General features: G+C 42.2%; 1 protein-coding gene across 4 annotated transcripts in view; it reads right to left on the reverse strand.

The window, feature by feature from the left end:
- MALT1 (MALT1 paracaspase) overlaps positions 1-17,776 on the reverse strand; it is a 33,764-nt gene extending 15,988 nt beyond the window's left edge. Inside the window, exons 1-10 of one of the 4 annotated variants that reach the window (XM_074569101.1) lie at positions 17,467-17,776; positions 15,544-15,710; positions 9,858-9,979; positions 8,579-8,729; positions 7,979-8,157; positions 7,305-7,401; positions 6,545-6,577; positions 5,068-5,094; positions 3,920-3,952; positions 1,855-2,058 (exon numbers count right to left, since the gene is read on the reverse strand). In XM_074569101.1, the coding sequence (XP_074425202.1) occupies positions 1,855-2,058; positions 3,920-3,952; positions 5,068-5,094; positions 6,545-6,577; positions 7,305-7,401; positions 7,979-8,157; positions 8,579-8,729; positions 9,858-9,979; positions 15,544-15,710; positions 17,467-17,627 (1,174 nt within the window). In that variant the 5' untranslated portion in view covers positions 17,628-17,776. Of the gene's footprint in view, positions 1-1,854; positions 2,059-3,919; positions 3,956-5,067; positions 5,095-6,544; positions 6,578-7,304; positions 7,402-7,978; positions 8,158-8,578; positions 8,730-9,857; positions 9,980-15,543; positions 15,711-17,466 lie in introns of all 4 variants that reach the window. The other 3 variants (XM_074569100.1, XM_074569103.1, XM_074569102.1) reach the window with 3 other exon arrangements.
- Positions 17,777-18,046: the final 270 nt, after the last annotated feature.

An 18,046-nucleotide genomic window follows, 5' to 3' on the forward strand; every position in this document is an offset into this window, starting at 1 on the left:
GGCACAGCCACCAGTTCTGCCTTGTGCTTTGTCCCTCAAAATCAAGTTTATGCCAGACAAGAAATCCCAATATATGAGTCCAATATATATCCATATATATATATCTCTATGTCTCTACAGATCAAGGCACATCAGCACTAGCAACGCATACCAGACCCAGTTGGTCAGCCATCATCCCAGAAGAAGGCACTTCCTGCTGCAGCATGTGGAGGAGATCGTAAAATTATTATTAATATTCTATTACAGGTAGCTTATAAATGGATGTGTGACACAAATAACAAAAGCTTGGCGGGGGGGAGGGGAGGAGAAGAAAAACATGATAAACATGCATCTTTCAGTACGCATACTTAATTTGTCCTCCTATAACTTAAACCAATAGTGATGAGATGCTGCAGTACGATCATTAAAGTGATGCTGCAATTTAAAGGTGAGAGCCTTGGATTTTTGTGGGGTGTTATTTTTAAATCTCAAGAGTTTAATGAGGAAAAAAAAAGAGGGCTGCTGCCTGCTTAAGCAGCATACCCACTATTAAGCTTTCCATCTAATGCGCAAAGACACACAGAAAGAATAAATTTTATACTTCCTACTCAGACCTTCCACAGAGCTGTGAAACAATAGTGGTACCCAAGTTCTGCCCAAACAGGAATCTTAGCATTCAACTCAGCCAAAAGCCCTTATGACTGGCAGCTGCAGAAAGTCAGACCTGAAGTCCATAGCTCACCAATTTCTCAGCTGATGCCTTACACAAGATATATTCTGCAAAGGATAATGTGAATTCTTCTCTGTTATGTTTTACTTCTTTAAAGTGCGTAGACATAACTTTAGAGAACTGCATTTTCATTTTACATAAACAAACTTCTTTTCAATTTGCTTTTTGAAGTAGAAATCCAGGTTTGCACAACTCTCACTCCCTGTGAAGCACATTATGAAAAACTCTGTGCTTGTCAAGCCAGTACCACAATAACTGAAAGGAACCAGCAATTCAAAATAAGGATTTCTATTTAACCTGAAAACTTGGCAAAAAAGATTGCACCTGATCTGTTGAGTGTTGTGCCCTAATTCTAAAGCACAATGTTTTCCTCTTATTTCCATATTGCATATTTTGGTTCATAATGTCTTCATGAGAGATACGCTTTGCTACTGTGTCCCACTGTCCTCCCCCCCAAGCAAACCTGGCAGGAGAGCGCAGCTCCCCGCCACGGCAAAGCACGGCACGCTCTTCCTCCGTTCCTTACGGAGCTGGTGGGCAAGGACTGAGCGAGCAGAGCAGCCCCCCCGGCAGAGCGCCAGGAGGACAGGAATCCGGAGGGAAAGAGCATTCTGCAGACAACCAGCAGGAAGAGAGGGGAAGAACGGAAGGGTCCCAGCAGCCGGCCCAGAACACGTTCCATGCTGCACTTCAGGCTGCTCCCCACCTCCCCAGCTGAAATGCGCCCAGCAGGGTACATGTGTCAAGGGACTGGCCATCCCGGACCACACCGATAACTTCTAGGTGCGGGGCATCGTCTGCAGAGCACCTTGTCAAATATGCTACACAGAGGCAGCTGCTTTTATCAAACACATCAGTACTACCAAACAAAAAAACGCACTGCAGTTTTAGGCGCGGTTAAAGAAAAAAGTTCAAACATTTTATCTGTTTGAAGATTAAAGAAACGATAAAATTTTAACCAAAGTCAAAGGATATGCTGGTGGGTGTTTAAAACTTACTTTTCCCATTATACATACATGCTGTTTACCATTAAGTTTGTTTTGTTATCACATGCAGCAGAGCTGTCAGAGGTAAATACCAGATGTTTGTGTACCTGATACATCACAAAACTGACCTACTTGAGAAGCGATATCATGTGTTCTTACCATATACTCCTTTGTCCAGGAGAAGTAAAAATTCATCCACTGCATTTCGCATCTCGGACTCAGTAAGATCCAGCAAAGAAACAACTTTGAAATCCAGCTGCCTTAGCAAATTAGTCAATTCATAGACATCTACCATCGGAGCCTTGAGCTGGGGGTGATTCCAGTAGCTCATATTTCCTATTAGCAAAGCTACTTTGTCTGTTGCTGCAGAGACAAAGGAAAAACAAAACCACAGCACGTTTACATATTCCATCGCTTCAATACCTTTAAATTTAATTTCTTCTAAAGTGAAAATAATTTCTTCTAAAGTGAAAACAGTATCCAATCTCACTTCAGACACAACATTTTATGTTATTTTAAGCATCACCCTACATCAACAATACAGCTCAACTCTCTCCTCATCCAAAAAACAAAGAAACATTTCAGCCTGCTCTGACAGCCAACATATCTGAACTGTGATGCATCTCAGACAGGATAATTTGTCAAGAAGTGAGTCACTAAGGTATCTCCCATTTCTTTCATTTTTCTAAAATCACAGATAATTACTGAATTCCCCCATGCACGACGAAATTTAATAAACATGAAAATTCTTACAGCAAGTTGCCAAAGCTATGGTCAGTATACTTTCCCACCAAACTCAAATTTTCTTATGCTTCTTAAAACACAAACAAAAAGCCACAACACACAAGAGACCACTTTCACAGCTCCAACTCCCATGTCCCGTCTCTCTAAAACATGGTACTTTTAGGTGGAAACTTTTACACGTCAGAATTAAAAAGTTTTATTGCTATTTGTTAAGGTTTCTTTTTACTGTTCATCTGATTAAAAACAGTTATCTAGAGATACAAGAAATTTACAAAATTCAGAGAGAAATCAACTGATATTCTCATAGTTTGAGTTACTTTCACATCGACTTTATTTAAGTCGCAAGTAATTCTGTTGTGAGTAAACAAAGCTGCAATGAAAGGGGAAAAGAGTCACATTGACAGAAATGCTTTCGAGACCACTAGCCGATTTTTATCACAAAATTGCACACTAAGTTGCAAAAAGGCACTTCCTTCCTGCTTTGTTACTCCCATAAGGAATTTTCAATGGGAATTATTGTCCCCCAGCTCTGGTGGCAAACGAGCTCATGTGAATGCCCCAAACCTGCTTTGGAGTCAGGAACCCCACACAGCCGGATCCCGAGAGAACCCCTGTCCATAGCCTCCATGTCTAACATTCCACCTCCTTCAAACAAGATGTTTTTGACATTTTTGCAGCTGCAAAACCTCCAAAGTCTCGAACAGTGTAAACTATTTTAAACAGCAGAGACTGAGTGCCAGCAGCATACTGTCATTGAAAAACACTTTTTAAAGTCAAGCTTTCTAATTAATTCAGAAAAGATGAACCAGGACTGGGGAGCACTTACACTCCCTTACACTGATGATCCCGAAAGAGTGGTAAAATTTTGACAGAGGCCAGCAGCCTTTCCACCTGGTTTAGTATTGACATGAAAACAGGCCTGACCACAGTCGAGTCTACCATGCAAATTTAAGAATGTGATTAAAATACTATTCTCCGGCAACTATTCTTCATAACACGCATAGGCCATCCATCTATCTTTACGAGCTTTAGCTCGGGATCAAAGCCTGTCCACACTGTGCACTGGAAGAGCTGAGCTTGCAGGGACAGCACACCCTCAGCAGACAGAGTACCAAGCCTTTTTATCACATCTTTCTAATTACCACTCTCTCCAATCATCAAAGTATTCAAAGTAACGGAGTAACACACTTGCTAAGGTCGTGGCCAGAGGAATTTGAAACAGTAAACTGAAACAGAGGAGTTGTAGACGCTCCACCAAGTCACTAAAAATACCAATGTCCTCCCCCTAGTTTACTGCTGAAAGGGCATGCAAGCATTATAAAGGACTTGAAAAATACACAGAACTCTCCCCCTGGCAGCTCTTTAACATGCACTACCGTTATTTCACTAGCAGCAGCAGGAGAAGCAATACGCAGAAGCAGCAAAAGCTATTTCCTAGATATGAAACACATACGTGCCTTACAGCTACAAAACTACTTACCAACAGGTCTGTGATGGGATTGTTCTTGTAGGTCTGCTTGAAGTAGATTAAAAGAGCAGATCGTCAGTAACTACAGTCATCGCTGCCAATGTCCGCAAATGAACCGCATGTTCCGTACAGCCACAGTCTATAGGCAATGCTTTTAAGTTATTAGTTTAAAATAAAAAAGTACTCTTTTTTTTTGTTTTGGTGGGGCTTTGGGGTGTTGTGTTGTTGTCGTTTACCTGATTTCCTTCACCCTCTTCCAGCAAACATAGCCCAATAGGATATGAGTAGCTAGTTCTATAAATTAAGAAGTAACAGATGCTTACAGTACGATTCTGAATCTCACAATTTTCAGTAACATCCCGAAGAGTTCATCCTCTCCAAATGAAATGCAGACATGCACGATGGGGGATGTTTAGCAGAGATGCCCATCTATATGTGAAAACTCTTATTTTGTACTTCACAAAGGGGCGGCAGAGCCAACCCTCTGCCAAGAGGAGCAGGTAAGCGATATGCCAGTGGTACACTTTGGATAACGGGTTACGCATCATGGTAGTACCACTTCAGTGACTAAGACTAAGTCTTGGCAAAAGTAAACCTATCTTTGATGTCTAACTCAGGAAATCATGAGACCTTTGTGATTTGAGATTTTGGGAACACTGCACCAGGGATAATCCCTTATAGAGCACTATTCCAGATCTCTGTTTCTATAATAAACACCAAACAGGCTTCAAATCACAATAGCTCACTCCAACATTAATCTATGAAATATACCAATTCAACATATCATGGGTGACAGCCAAACACCTTACATCTTTTCACCTTAATCATCTGAAAAAGCAGCAACATACTAAAACTTAACAGACATGAAAGCAAAAGATAATTTCTTCTGTATTTGTATAAATACACACGCAGTATAAAAGAGCAGCTTTGTGTGATTTTACAAAGATAACAGCAGCCCTATGATTCACTATATTCTTCAAGTTAATTTATTGGAACCAGAAAGCTGTGCCGCTTTTAACATGACATCTGCCCCTATTAAATCCCCAGTTATAAATACATACAAATAACGTAAACTAGATATTGTAACCCAGCTGGGCTTTAGTGATTTGTAACATAAAATGAAGATGCAAAATTAAAGTGTTTCAAAACTTGTCACTTACCTGATTTTTGAAAATCACTTAGATCTTCTGTGAAGAAATACACCAATAAAATCATAGTTTAAACAAGAAGCAAGAAATAAATTTTGTATTAATAAAAATATAATTAAGTATCATGCCATTATTAATTGAAGCCGAACATTAGAAAACAAACTGCCTCTCTAAAATACTTTTGGCTTTGCATTTCTGTAAATCTAACCTTTCATACGTTTATTCCACAGGCAGAGAAGAGAAAACCCTACATCAATATACTAAGCTATGCCTGACATAGCATTATAATATAGCAGATCTCAAAACAGAGGGGAAACACATACTATGCCTCAATCCCACAGGCATGCAAGCAGCTGAATGAATAAGGAACAAGAGGTCAGAATCACCCTTTTGAAAAGTAGATGTTTGAAGGACTGATGAAAAAGCACCATCCTGAGCAAGAAATCTTGCTTGGTAAAACCATGTGTATTCAGAAAGGCTTCAGATACAATTTTCCAACATTCTAAGCTACCACGGGTTTCATCTAATTATTGTGAGAACACGGGAAACTATGGAAAAGAAAATAATTTATCTGAAGCCCCAGAGATTCGTCGGAGCAGGGCTGCTCCATGCCCAGAGCCCTGGGCAGACCTCTTCTGACACAAAAGCTAATCTATCCACGTGGAAGACTGCAGTGACCTGAGGGGATACTACTGTAGGTGTTACTGTAGATTAGTAGCAGAATGATGTTGCATCCAAGTAAACTCTAGTTTAGGTGTAGACCCCCACAGACAACACAGTGGTTATCTTCTACTTCAAGGGTCAGTTAAATCACAAGTAACTAGGAGGCTTTTGCACAGCACTCCATCAGGGAATGCAGACACCCCCAAGCCAGAAAAGGTGCGAAGGCTCAAAGAGATGACAGGTCTCGGAAGCTACGCCATGGAAGGGGCTGACACCGAAACACGTGTCACTTACGTGTTCCGGTGAGTGATAGTACACAATCCCCTCACAACATTAAACCTTTAACAAAAGGGCTAAAAAGGAACATCCGCTCTGCTTAAACTTCAAACAAGAAACGCTGGAAGTTGCTGGAAACACCTCTTGCAGACAGCAAGCTGCCAGTGGAACTAGCTCTATCCAGCTCTCTAAGGTCACCCAGGCTCCTAAACATCTTCAGCTTTTCTTGCGAGGATGTTGCCTCCTGAGCCCAGCCAAAGAAATCTCAAGATCTTTAGATTTCACTGGAAAATCTAAGCACAGGACACAAAAGCAGTGCAAAAAAGCAATCAACTTTGAATGCCACAGAGGAAGAAAGTAGCTTGTTTTTTCTCCTTATGAAGGCAAGGAGGAGAGAAGCACATGCAGAAGGAATGCTGCATCACACATCAGTCTTTTAAAATAGACTGAAGCTCTTAACCCACGCATGCTTTTCAGCAATGCATTCAATGATTCATCACCCCCACCATTAATTTTTAAAAATTGATTCACAACTAAAGGTTTACTTTACCTTCTGTGCACTCCACTGCCATAGCTTTCCTTCCTTGTGTTTTAAGGGGGGGAAAAATTGGAAGACAATTGCTCTCAGTTATGAGAGTTAGCACACAAAGTGGAAAGCAAAGGTCACTTCCAAGCTTCTCTGCAGTCTGGCTCATTTTATAGCAGTATAAATCAGCACTGATCACAATGCTGTATAGTAATTATTACTGAAACTCTGGAGTAATAAACTAGAATATTTCTTAGGATAGGAAAAAACTTTTCGTATGAATTATGCAATAGTGTACTCAGATATATGTGAAACCTACACAAACAGATCTTCTCTTTAGTTTACTGCAAATACATGCACACACACTAAACCATGTTATACGCATTTATTCTGCATGCTATGAATAATCTCACCTGTCCTGATTGCTGAGGGGGTGTAACACAGCTCATATCCCCAACAAGGGTTAAACTGGTTTTCGGTTTTGAAAGAAACACAAAGAAATCAGCTTGCAATCTGCTGACAAGCCGTGTACCTGCTAGCAATGTCAAAAAGCGGTAGCATTTCTATCCTTGTTCCTATAAAAGCCCAAAGAATTTTACAGCTGGTAAAGCACTAAAATTCCATTTGCTGCAAGCACACACAGCTGTTTTAACAAATGGATAAACTAAAAAAACAGAAGGCTATATATACTTGGCTTAATACTGAAAGCTTCAAAAGTAAATTCTAACGATAGGGAAGAAATTGATAGATCAACTGACCTATATCAAACTGAAAAACTCCTTACCTATAATGACTTCTATCTTCTTGCTGTCTTGATCTTCCTGGTCATTGTATACGTGACACCAATATGTCCCCTGATGTTCCACATCCACATAAGTTATCTAAACAAGCATCATCACAGTCACCCCGCCAGACCCCAAAACAATACCTGTATCGGTTTCGTTTAAGCCCACAAGCAAGGAAGAGTAAAAACTGAAAGCAAAGCCTAAACAAATCCAAAAGCTCACTCTTCAGTAAGCTGGACAGCACGTGTGTTCTAGAACTGCTTTCCAGAATTGAAAAAGGCATGCAAATCCACCTCACAGGCTTGAGATGCATTCGCACTGAATGCAACAGCTCATGCAAATCAGTCCTTTGCAGCGCGGATAGAAAGCTTTCACTTTTACTGATACTTAATCTTTGCTATCTCAATACATCACACTAATCCAAAATCCACTATAGCCTTCCACCCCATGACTACAACGTGAAATGTGTTCAGGATTAAAATTATGCACCCAAGAGCCTCAGAACAACATGGGCAAGTCAGAAACGACAGAACAGGAGAGCAACTTATAGCGTGCACTTCCACAAGAGGTTGTCAAAGCCACAAAGAAGTTATTTTGTTCAAGGAGAGATGTGTGATAAGTTAAAGGTGGTTACACATTAGTCCCCCAAGGCTGGCACTTTGCAGTAACTTACCATGTAGACATTTTTGCTCCCATTTGCCAAGGGAAATCCATTTCTGAACCACTGGTAGTGAGGAATTGGGTTTCCAACAGCTCCACATTCTAGTACCAAAGCATCCCCCACTGTCAGGTTTTGTGGCTGAGGCTGAACACAAATGCGTAACTTGTTTTCAGGCAAACCAATTAAGCTCCCTTAAAAAAAACAAAAAAAAGAAAAAAGGAAGAAAAAAGAAAAGAAAGAGTGAGACAATCTAACCACACATAGACTAACAACAACTGAAAACATTCAGAATAGGCTGTGTGTGTCCAGTCACTAGCAAGTTACAACAAGAGGTAAACAACAAGAAAGTTAAAGAATTGCTTTTTTGGTCCAAGAATCCTCTAAGAATTAAAAGGATCTGAGACTGTGTATGTTTTCCATCTATCTATTCTTATCCACCGCTGTGGAACTTCATTTCTCTTCTGCTTTTGTGACCAGCACAAGAGCGCAATAGTTGGAAACCACATTTTTAATCAGCCCTTTTTCACATCTGTGCAAGACAGCAATGAGGACCCAAGTTCCTCTAACAAGTGGGAAGACAGACTTTCAGAAAACAATGTTTTTGCCACTCACCATGAGATGTACCCTGAAGATCACAAACTTCAAGTCGTGCCCACCGACTGAACACAAAGGAAGATTCGCTGTTCACTCGGCAGATGTAAAAGCCAGAATCATTTACATTCACCGGATTCAAAACCAGCTCCGGGGAATTACCATGGGGAACCTGAATTACAGGTGAACCAAGACATACTGAAGTTTAGATTGATTTAATCTAAACCAGGATGAAACATTAGAATATCTATTTCAATGTCCATAACACCAGCCTGAACTCCTTCATTTATCTGAAAGTTTTGGATGAGAAAGTCTCATTCTAGGTATTCAGTAGCTCAGAGAGAGGCTTTCTTCCAAAAATAATTCATATGCCTCTACTTAAGACAACTCTGAGCTTTTAAGGCAGTTGAACAGTTATTCCTGAAATTAATAATTTTTACCTTTCTCCACAAATAACTCGGAATAATTTCTTAAGCACCACTCCAACCAGCATGAGTGCTACATTCAGCTCTAGTCTTAAGATATATTCAGCTATGACCAGGAAACTGTAACATTCTTTCACAGAAAAATAATTTTTCGCTACATCTACATTTCAACTGTAATGATCAGGAAATTACTGTAATCATATTTTTTAAGCCAGGGTTTGCATGATCTAGCTAAACCTTTAGAAAGGTGCAGAAAATGAGTTAAAAATTTCAGTCCTAACAGCAATTTAAAATAACCATAAACTTACCGCATTTTTAAAAATAGTACTTACAATAAAACATCATTAAGAAAAAAGTGCATTCATCTTGTAGAAAGATAACCAGGACCAGAAATACGGGCACAAGTGCTGCCATTCAAATTGCAGAGGCACGAGCTCATGTGCATTCCAGCATTTTGCTGAAGAAATCTGTGGCACAACTGAGTTCAGGCCTTCAACTCTTCATTCTTAGGAAACCAGTTTCCATCTATCTAAGACCAACAGCAACTGGCATTTGCTCCAGTGTGGTGGTTTCTCAGCAGCCTTTGTTAAATTTCTTGGTAGCCTGAGAGGCAAATAAACTTGCAGTTTCCTTACTGTCACATTCCAAGATTAGCCTTCCAGGATGAAGTGGTTGGAATATAAGGAACCACCTTATTGATTTAGCACATCGATAGGGTCATTATGCAGCATTTCTTAAACTTCTATTTTTATTAGTATATATAGCAATCTTCTCTCCTTGTAAATAAGAGCAACGGTCTTAAAAAACCTCCAACAACCATCACCCAAAACCATTACCTGTTCTTTTCACCACTTACATTCTGTATCAGCTATTACCTCTTTTTCCTGTTTGAACCACTGGTAATGCACAAACGGGTGTCCTGTTGCCCAACAACACAGCTTGACGACCTGACCAGAGTGCACTGCTTGAGAGTCGGGCTGTACAACAATCTTTATACCTTTAAAAAAGAATTTATACATAGGAAAGTTATTAAGAATTACAATTCCACAATTTAAATTTGCGCTTAATTGTCCTCTGAGCAAAGAGGACATTTCTGTTATTAAATACACTTGAAAATAATTTATTTGTACTGTGTATGCATGCAGTTCCAATTAGTTATATGACTTTAAGACACTCAAAATTGTCTTCCATTACACAAAATCCATGCTTAAATTGGTCAGTACTCTACAGAGTTTATCAAAGACTTGAAGTAGATTATTCAGGCATTTTAACTTTAGGATACTTCAATTCCTCTTGCTGTCTACTCCCTAAAGCAAATAATACTTCCAATGGCATCACAGATCCCTTCTGGGAAAGCTATCCCTGGTTTTAAGAGTTTGCTCACTCCCAACAACTTCTTTGAGATGTTAATCTTTAGATTAAGATTAAGCTGATGGGATGAATCAAACCAGTAAGAGTTAGTTTAACTACAACATAGTCTGTTTTTCTACTATTCCTCATGCGACCTTATCAGCTGAAGCATTGGTTTCTGTGTTACACCTTTACTCCTGTAGAACACATGGCTGGGGTTTTCTTTTGCCAGTCTGCAAGGTAAAATTTTGCACTTCAAGTTTTACCTTGCCAGGCGTGAGCAAAATTCTGACACCGGACTGATATGATCCAGTTGTTTTCTTAACCTAGACCATTCCAGAGATCTAGTTACAGCATGACCCCAAATACAGATCCTGGTATAACCAAGGTCATCAGAAGAAGGCGGGGGGGAAGTCAACTACAGAAAAGAAAGTTTAACCTCACATTGCTGTCAAAAAATACACAGACCTATGCCCAAGGTGTTCACCAACACTGAGCTGATAAGCCATCAAATATCACTAGTTTAAAGCATTATTTGCAACGGATGGTAAAAAGCATTTAACAACCACAGTGGGACCGCAAGCGCTTGTACACATTAATGACTAGTTAATAACTCACAATACTAGTGGTGTGGGTTAACCCTGGTGAGCCGATAAGCACCACGCAGTTCCCCACCAGCAGTGAGATGGGGGAAGAAGGAAAGGGAGAATAAAAACAAGAAAACTTGGAGGTCAAAATAAAACAAAGAAACAAAAAATATTTGTTTAATAAGTGAAGGATGAGTGGAACAACAGGGAAGAAAACAAATGATGCAAAGACAACTACTCACCACCTCCCATGGGCAGACTGATGCCCAACCAGTTCCCAAGCAAAAGATGGCCAGGCCCTCCAAAACTCCCTCTTTTCCCTTTTATTGCTGAGCATGCTGTTACATGGTATGGAACATCTCTTTGGTTAGTTTTTTTTGGTTAGTTCTGCCCAGTTGTGTCCCCTCCCTGCCTACTGCACACCTCAAATCTATTCACTGGGGAGGGCAGAGCAAGAAACAGAGAAGACTTTGATGCTGTGCAAACTGTTCAGCAAAAGCTAGAACACTGTTCCATTAGCAGTGCTGATTTGGTGAAAAATCTAAATCACAGCACCATATGAGCTGCTATGAAGAAAACCAACTCTATCCCAGCTAGGCCCTGTACAACTAGTTACAGAAAAAGCACAGAAATAGTGAATGGTACAGAGGCACTTCTTCACCATTTCATTACTCTCAGAAATGAACAATCAGATACAAAATAGGTATAAGTACTAATTTTTATTTTTATTTTCTTGGAATCAATCTAATTTCCCTGTTTTGGGAGAAACTAGTTCTTTCTTTATAGTTTAATGAAAACACACTGCAGAAGCAGAAAGTGTAATCTGGTACAGAAGCAGTATTCCAGATTGCTGGAGAAACAATCTTACAGAAAAGTAGAGTAAACCAGAAGCTGCGTTAAAAAAAAAAAAAACAGCTGGAAAGAGATCACAAATATCCCCGTACAAGACTCAAGATCATCATTTGCTCCACGCCTTCTTATTACACTGTGCCAGGAATTTTCTTTTTATCTGCTTTTTTCCCCCCTCATGTTTAATGGCTTAGTCACACATCAGAACTTTTTTCTAACAGAGAATGTTTGAGGAGAGAAACCATAACAATTTGATTAACGGGCTGAAACCTGAGCAGAGACCCATGTGGTCAACAGACTGAAACGGAGATCATACGGCATTTGGAAATCACAGAATCTTTGCCTAGCAGGGAAGCGGGTTATATTGACTTCCTCCACACACAACCTTATTCTGAAATACTTGATCACAGTCAGCTACACGAAAGTAGCTACAGGACTTGAAATTTCCCTGCCCTTCTTGCTCTAAAATAACTTCCCTCTATACCCTAGCCCTGAAGATCGCTACCTCAGTTCCCCATTTAACACTTCCTCCGCTGTTTTTCATAGTTAAAGGGAGCGTGTTAAGTACAGTTTATGAGCATCACAATCACTTAACATTAACCAAGACAAACAGGAATTACATTATTTCAGCTTAAAGGACAAAAAAATTAAGACGACTTGCTCTTTCCAAAGATTTCCATTTTTCAAAAAAAAAAAAAAAAAAGTCTGTCACGAGATCACTAACATCTCTTAAGAAAGTAGTTGAGAAAAACAAATTATCTGAAAGATTAGTATTTTGCACTCCTTGGAAGTATTAGAAACAATTTCTAAGAAATCTGATTCATAATCTCTTCACAGTTTCATTTATTTTCCTGCAATTCATTCAGCACTAAGCTACTTCCTGCAAGCACCACAGAATTCAATGGTTCAAAAAGAAAACCTTCTGGCTCAATTTTTTGAATGATTACAAAGATACAAAAATACTTCTTCAATTTTCACTGGAAAATGCAAACCTCAAATGTTACCATCAAGGATGGCAAACTGATATTTATGGTTACCAGATGCTGAAATATACGGTGCAACTTAAATACTCATAATCTTAACTATAACCCAACTGTTATGTTCTTAGCTTACACACAAGTAAACATTTTCAGTCATTTCTGGAAACTTGGCCTCAATTACTCACATTCAGACTGAAGTGCCTAAACCGCTGCAGAAGAGCCTGCAGAGGAAAAACACCTCTTTGGTCTTGTTTCAAACACCACAACTCAGTGAGGCTGCACAAGGACTAGACTGTAATACCACAAATTGTGTATTAAGCCTTTTTCCTTCTTAGCTTGGGAGAAAGCTCGTCACATTTCATCCATTTCCAGCAAGTTCACAACACGACAAGATAAAAAAAGGGAAGAAAAGGGACAGAGAGGTAACCCATGGAACACGATGCCTAGGATTTCTCACTACCAAAAAGGAGAAGTTTTAAAGTTATTATTACTTCTATTTTGTGCCTTTATAGAAAGAAGATCTACAGAGTTAACCCAATGTGACAGGCAAGGCTTTAAGTTCTGAGACACAAACAAGTTCTGGAACTTGTTTCTGGGAGTCTATGATTCTCCGAGAGATCCTTTGTATTGCTGCAAATGGCCACAAGTTGTGCCAGGGGAGGTTTAGGTTGAATATGAGGAAAAAATTTCTTCACCAAAAGGGTTGTCAAGCATTGGAACAGGCTGCCCAGGGAAGTGGTTGAGACACCATCCCTGAAGGTATTTAAAAGACGTGTGGATGTGGCACTTAAGGGCATGGTTTAGATTTAGACTTGGCAGTGTTAGGTTTACAGTTGGACTCGATGATCTCATAGGTCTTTTCCAACCTAAATGATTCTATGATTCTATAAAGAAAACAAATACATCTTGTACCAATACATCCCTGCCATAAAGGTACTGAAGTGGTATCACTGCCAAAATGCACCACTAAGCAGCATCAAAACTCTTCTCTCATTAACCAGTACACTCACAGGCTTACAAAGGTTTGTGTCTTTTTAACCGCATCAACTAAGCTGGTAGAAAACAGTCTAACAAACCAGTATGACAGCTGTAGAGGTCTAATATTAAACAATCCCATTCCTAAAGGAACTTGAGCAACACTTAAGCTTTTTTGGTGTATTAGAACAGTTATGAATTTGTCCTTAGACTGCAAGCATCAACCACCCCTGAATATTTAAATAAACACACCACAAATATCAGGGCCTACCACTTCTTTTTAAGTAGTTTAAAATTCTTTTTGACCTAAACTTTCTTCAAATACCCTTTGCTTTGGTTTCTCTTGGTTCCAGTTTCTCAATCTCTGTGAAACTACCCGGTGCTCCTCAGCGGAGACTTGAATGCATTCTATGACAGATCTAATGTTCTGCAAGAGATGAATTTATAACAAGACCATCTCTGCAGTTCCAAGAGGTCTTGACAAAAATCTGCTTATTGGCTGGTTCTTCTCAATACAAGAATATCTTAGCTATCTATCCAGCTCCCTAGTCGATACCACTATCTCACAATTCTGCTACGTAGAGAGTTCCTGTTTTAGCCAGGATTTAGTCTTCATTACATATTTCAAAACGTAACTTGACTGACAGCCACACAAAAATCCTCAGGTCAATGGTGGTGATACTCGAGATGATCACAGATCAAGCAAGCACAACATTCTGGCTCAGTGCAGGCACACTGTAGCACAAATGTGAACCAGGAGCATTCCTGTTTTTCGTTCCCACCCTGTAACCACCATACGGAGAACAATAAAAAGGAACAGGCATTCATAGTGTAGGACAGCCTATGCCTCCACCACAACTCCTGCCCCTGTGAGCCTAATCCGCTCACAGTGCTATAACACCAATTCCCCCCTCCCTGCCAAGCCTGCAGTAGTATACTTCAGTTAGACTAAGCTAGCATGTAACTCAGTCACACCGCATTCAGCACACCATGATCCTCCTAGCACTGTAAGAAGCAGCAGCCTTAACTCCTTAACTAGATGAAACAGCTGCAAAGCATTACTATACTCTACTTGAAAAATTCCAAAGTTGTCTTAACAACGGTTCTCAGCCCACGGCTTCTTTTCTCAGACTGCCCAAAGAACAGGACACCTATCAGTATGGCAAGGCAAGGAGCTTGCTAGTCTCATTTCCACTCCCTGCTCTGAAGAGAAGCTTTTGTGACTTCCTACTAGGCTGAATATCACCACATCCTGAGGGAGGAGGATGTAAAAAAGGGCCCTGGCTTTACCCTTGAATTCCTTGCATTGCCCCACTTCTAGACCTTTTGCAAAGAAGCATGCTGTATGTGTTAGCAGCAAACAATCTAGTTCTATCTTAAGCTAGTCTGTTTTTCTGTCCAATTAGCAAGTCACACTGGATCCAATATGCACCAGAACTGGCACTAATTGGACCCTTCCCCTTCAATTAGGGTAAGCTATGAAATGCAGTCAATAAAACCCGTACCCTGAACAGATGGCTGGCAACACTACTTGTCTTTCTAATTCAACCATTTCAGTTCAATAAGCATCTCCCAAAGGCATAGCTTGACACAGAACCCAAGTCAGCACCTGTCATACCCATGCAGCCAACTCCAAATCTACAACAACACTGTGTTAAGCCTGCTTATCTACTTAGCTTACTTTTAATCTCAGAGACAATTACTATGGTAATCATATGGATACCAATCACTAGATGCTTTTTCTTACCGTAGAAAACAAATACTCCAGTGCTTCCAGTGTAAAACACAGAGTTGCAGTCAAAGTACAAACCAGAACTGACCTGAATGGCTGAGACACTGGAGAGCCTCCGTATGCTCCAGGGCCTGCAAGAACTCCACAAGCTCCACCACAGTGCAACCCCGATCTCCCAGGAGTTTCAGGAGACTCCAGCTGGGACTTCCTTCTGGCTCCAGCACTTTGAGGGAACACTGTTCTAAATCCAGAGGGCTACAAAATAATATGAGAAAGACATGGCATAGATCTTCTTAGCCCTTCTTCCTCAGAAAGGAGCAGAGTTAAAAATTACTTGTAGACAAACAAAAAGATTGAAAAAACCCAACCCCAGAGATGGGAAATTCCTAGCTGATTTGGACATATTTGCAGTATTTCCCTCAAGTTTCAGGAGTTCAGAAGTTATACAGCGACTTCTCTACAGAGAGAAAGTGGTATAAGTGAGTTGCATGCTACAAAACAAGAGATGCTTGTACCTAACGATTCTGGCCAAATGTATTAAGAAATCTAATTTTAATTTTTTAAAGTCTCAGCAGAAAAGCAAGTACAGCACCTTTCATTTTCATGTGTCTAATTCAGAAGCGGTAAAGAGTGAGTCAGAATCTAACTTGAAAGTCCAGGAAGACTTTGATTTTCAGAGTACTTGTTAAAACAAGCAACTGCTGCAGGTTAACTGATACACACATCTACGGTCACAGTGCAGTTAACTGTTCCAATACGTTCATCTCCAGGTATAAACATGCATAGTTTGAAATTTTAGTGTTAAGTCTTCATGGGCTTTCAATCACAGCCAATTAAAATAACACAGATAACAAGGAAATGAATACAGCTATGGAAAGGGAGTGCAAGTTTATGTATTCCTACTACAAAAGATTCAACAATGTTTCTTGCATTAAATCACAGTGCCATGCAAACCTGGAGGCAAGATATTTTCGCTTATCATGTAGACTTTCACAGTGTTTTACCGGATAATACAGAGAAGCAAACATAGCAAGAGGGCCTACAGAGGGGTCACATTGTAGTCCTCAGGTTTTATTTCCCTATATTAATAAATACAACCATAATAGAGAAAGAACACATCTTCATGATGCGCGTTCCGTGCTACACTTGAAAAGCCTCATTTTTTGAGATACTACCCTCTAAGCAAAACCTTGAAAAGCCACAGGAAGTGAAGTGATCAGGAAGCGATCTAGAGAATGGGACCCAGGCAGAAAGAGCTGAAGAAAACAAAAGTGTTTACCCTAATGCAGACAAGAGGAGCTACAGGGAACAGTCAACAATCATTTTCCATGTTCCCTGTCCAGGGCAGGCAGTTGGCTAGCTTTGTGCTGAGGAAAGCCAGGTGAGCTACAAGGGAATGCTTTCCAACTGCAGCGGTGGCAAAGCAAAACACCACAGGACTTGCGCCCTGTTGCTTCTTCACTGGGAGCCCTCGTGTGGGACTCAGCAAACATCTCCCAGGGTCGGGATACACGTCCTTGGTCCCATCTGCCCAGCGCAGGGGCTTCAGTTGGGGATGGATGCTCCCTTCTTTGTACCAGCAAGGCGCGGGTTTGCAGGAAGGGATGGACGGTGTCGCCAGTGCAGGCTGGGTCATGTGGGGTTCAGGGAGAAGCAGTAGCAAAACCAGCACGGTGCTCAGCTGTTCTCCACTCCAGCACAAACCTACCCGGGAGCTGGAAAGCAAAGGGGAACCCACAACTGCCTCACCGTCGCTGCCCTGCCGCCGGCTTCGGGGTGCCGCTGGTGGGCCCCATCCCTCACGGCGCCTCTACCTTCCCCCACAGGTGCGCGGACCGCGGCCTCGGGCAGGCCCCGGGAGGGACCCCGGGGCCGCTCCCCCGCCGGCGGCAGCACCACGGCCTCAGCCCGGCCCCGCCGCCCGGGGCTGCCCCCGCTCAGCCCCGCGGCCGTCCCGCCATAGGAGCCCGTCCCGCCGGGGCCCTCCCGCCGCCCCGCAGGCCGCCCTCACCTCAGCCGGACCCTGCCGCGGCTCCCCGCTCGCTGCGCCAGGTCCCGCCAGCCCTTGCCAGGCACCGCTCGGTCCAGCAGCTCGCTGAGCCTCCGGAGCAGCGGCTCCGCCAGGCGGCTGAGGGGCAGGGACCCCGGCGCGCTCCGCACCGGCTCCGACATCGCCCCGCTCCTGCCTCCCCAGCGGCTGCGAGTTATCGGCCCGCCCGGGGCGGCGCTCCCGCCCGGAAGGACGCGCCGAGCGCAGCCGCGGCGGAGCACCTGAGGCGCGGCGAGGCACGGCCCGGCGCGGCAGGCCTCAAGCCCGGCCCGGCCCGGCGGTGCCCCGTGCGGCGTGCCTCGGGCGGGGCGGGGCGGGGCGGGGCGGGGCATGGCCGGGCGCAGCGCGCGCCTGAGGTGCAGCAGGGTGGTTGGCTGGCGCGTGATGCGGTTTCCCGCCCTTCCCTGAGGGGACGCTCGCCATGTCCGTGCCCGAGAGGGCAGTGTCCCTTCGGAAGGGGAAGGTGTTCTCGCGTCCCGGGAGTGCGCGCTCCGGCGCTGCTGAGAGCGTGAGAGAGCCGGTCAGGGGTTTGTTTTACACG

Source organism: Larus michahellis, chromosome Z (assembly GCF_964199755.1).
Source record: "Larus michahellis chromosome Z, bLarMic1.1, whole genome shotgun sequence".
In the NCBI taxonomy this organism is placed as follows: domain Eukaryota; kingdom Metazoa; phylum Chordata; class Aves; order Charadriiformes; family Laridae; genus Larus; species Larus michahellis.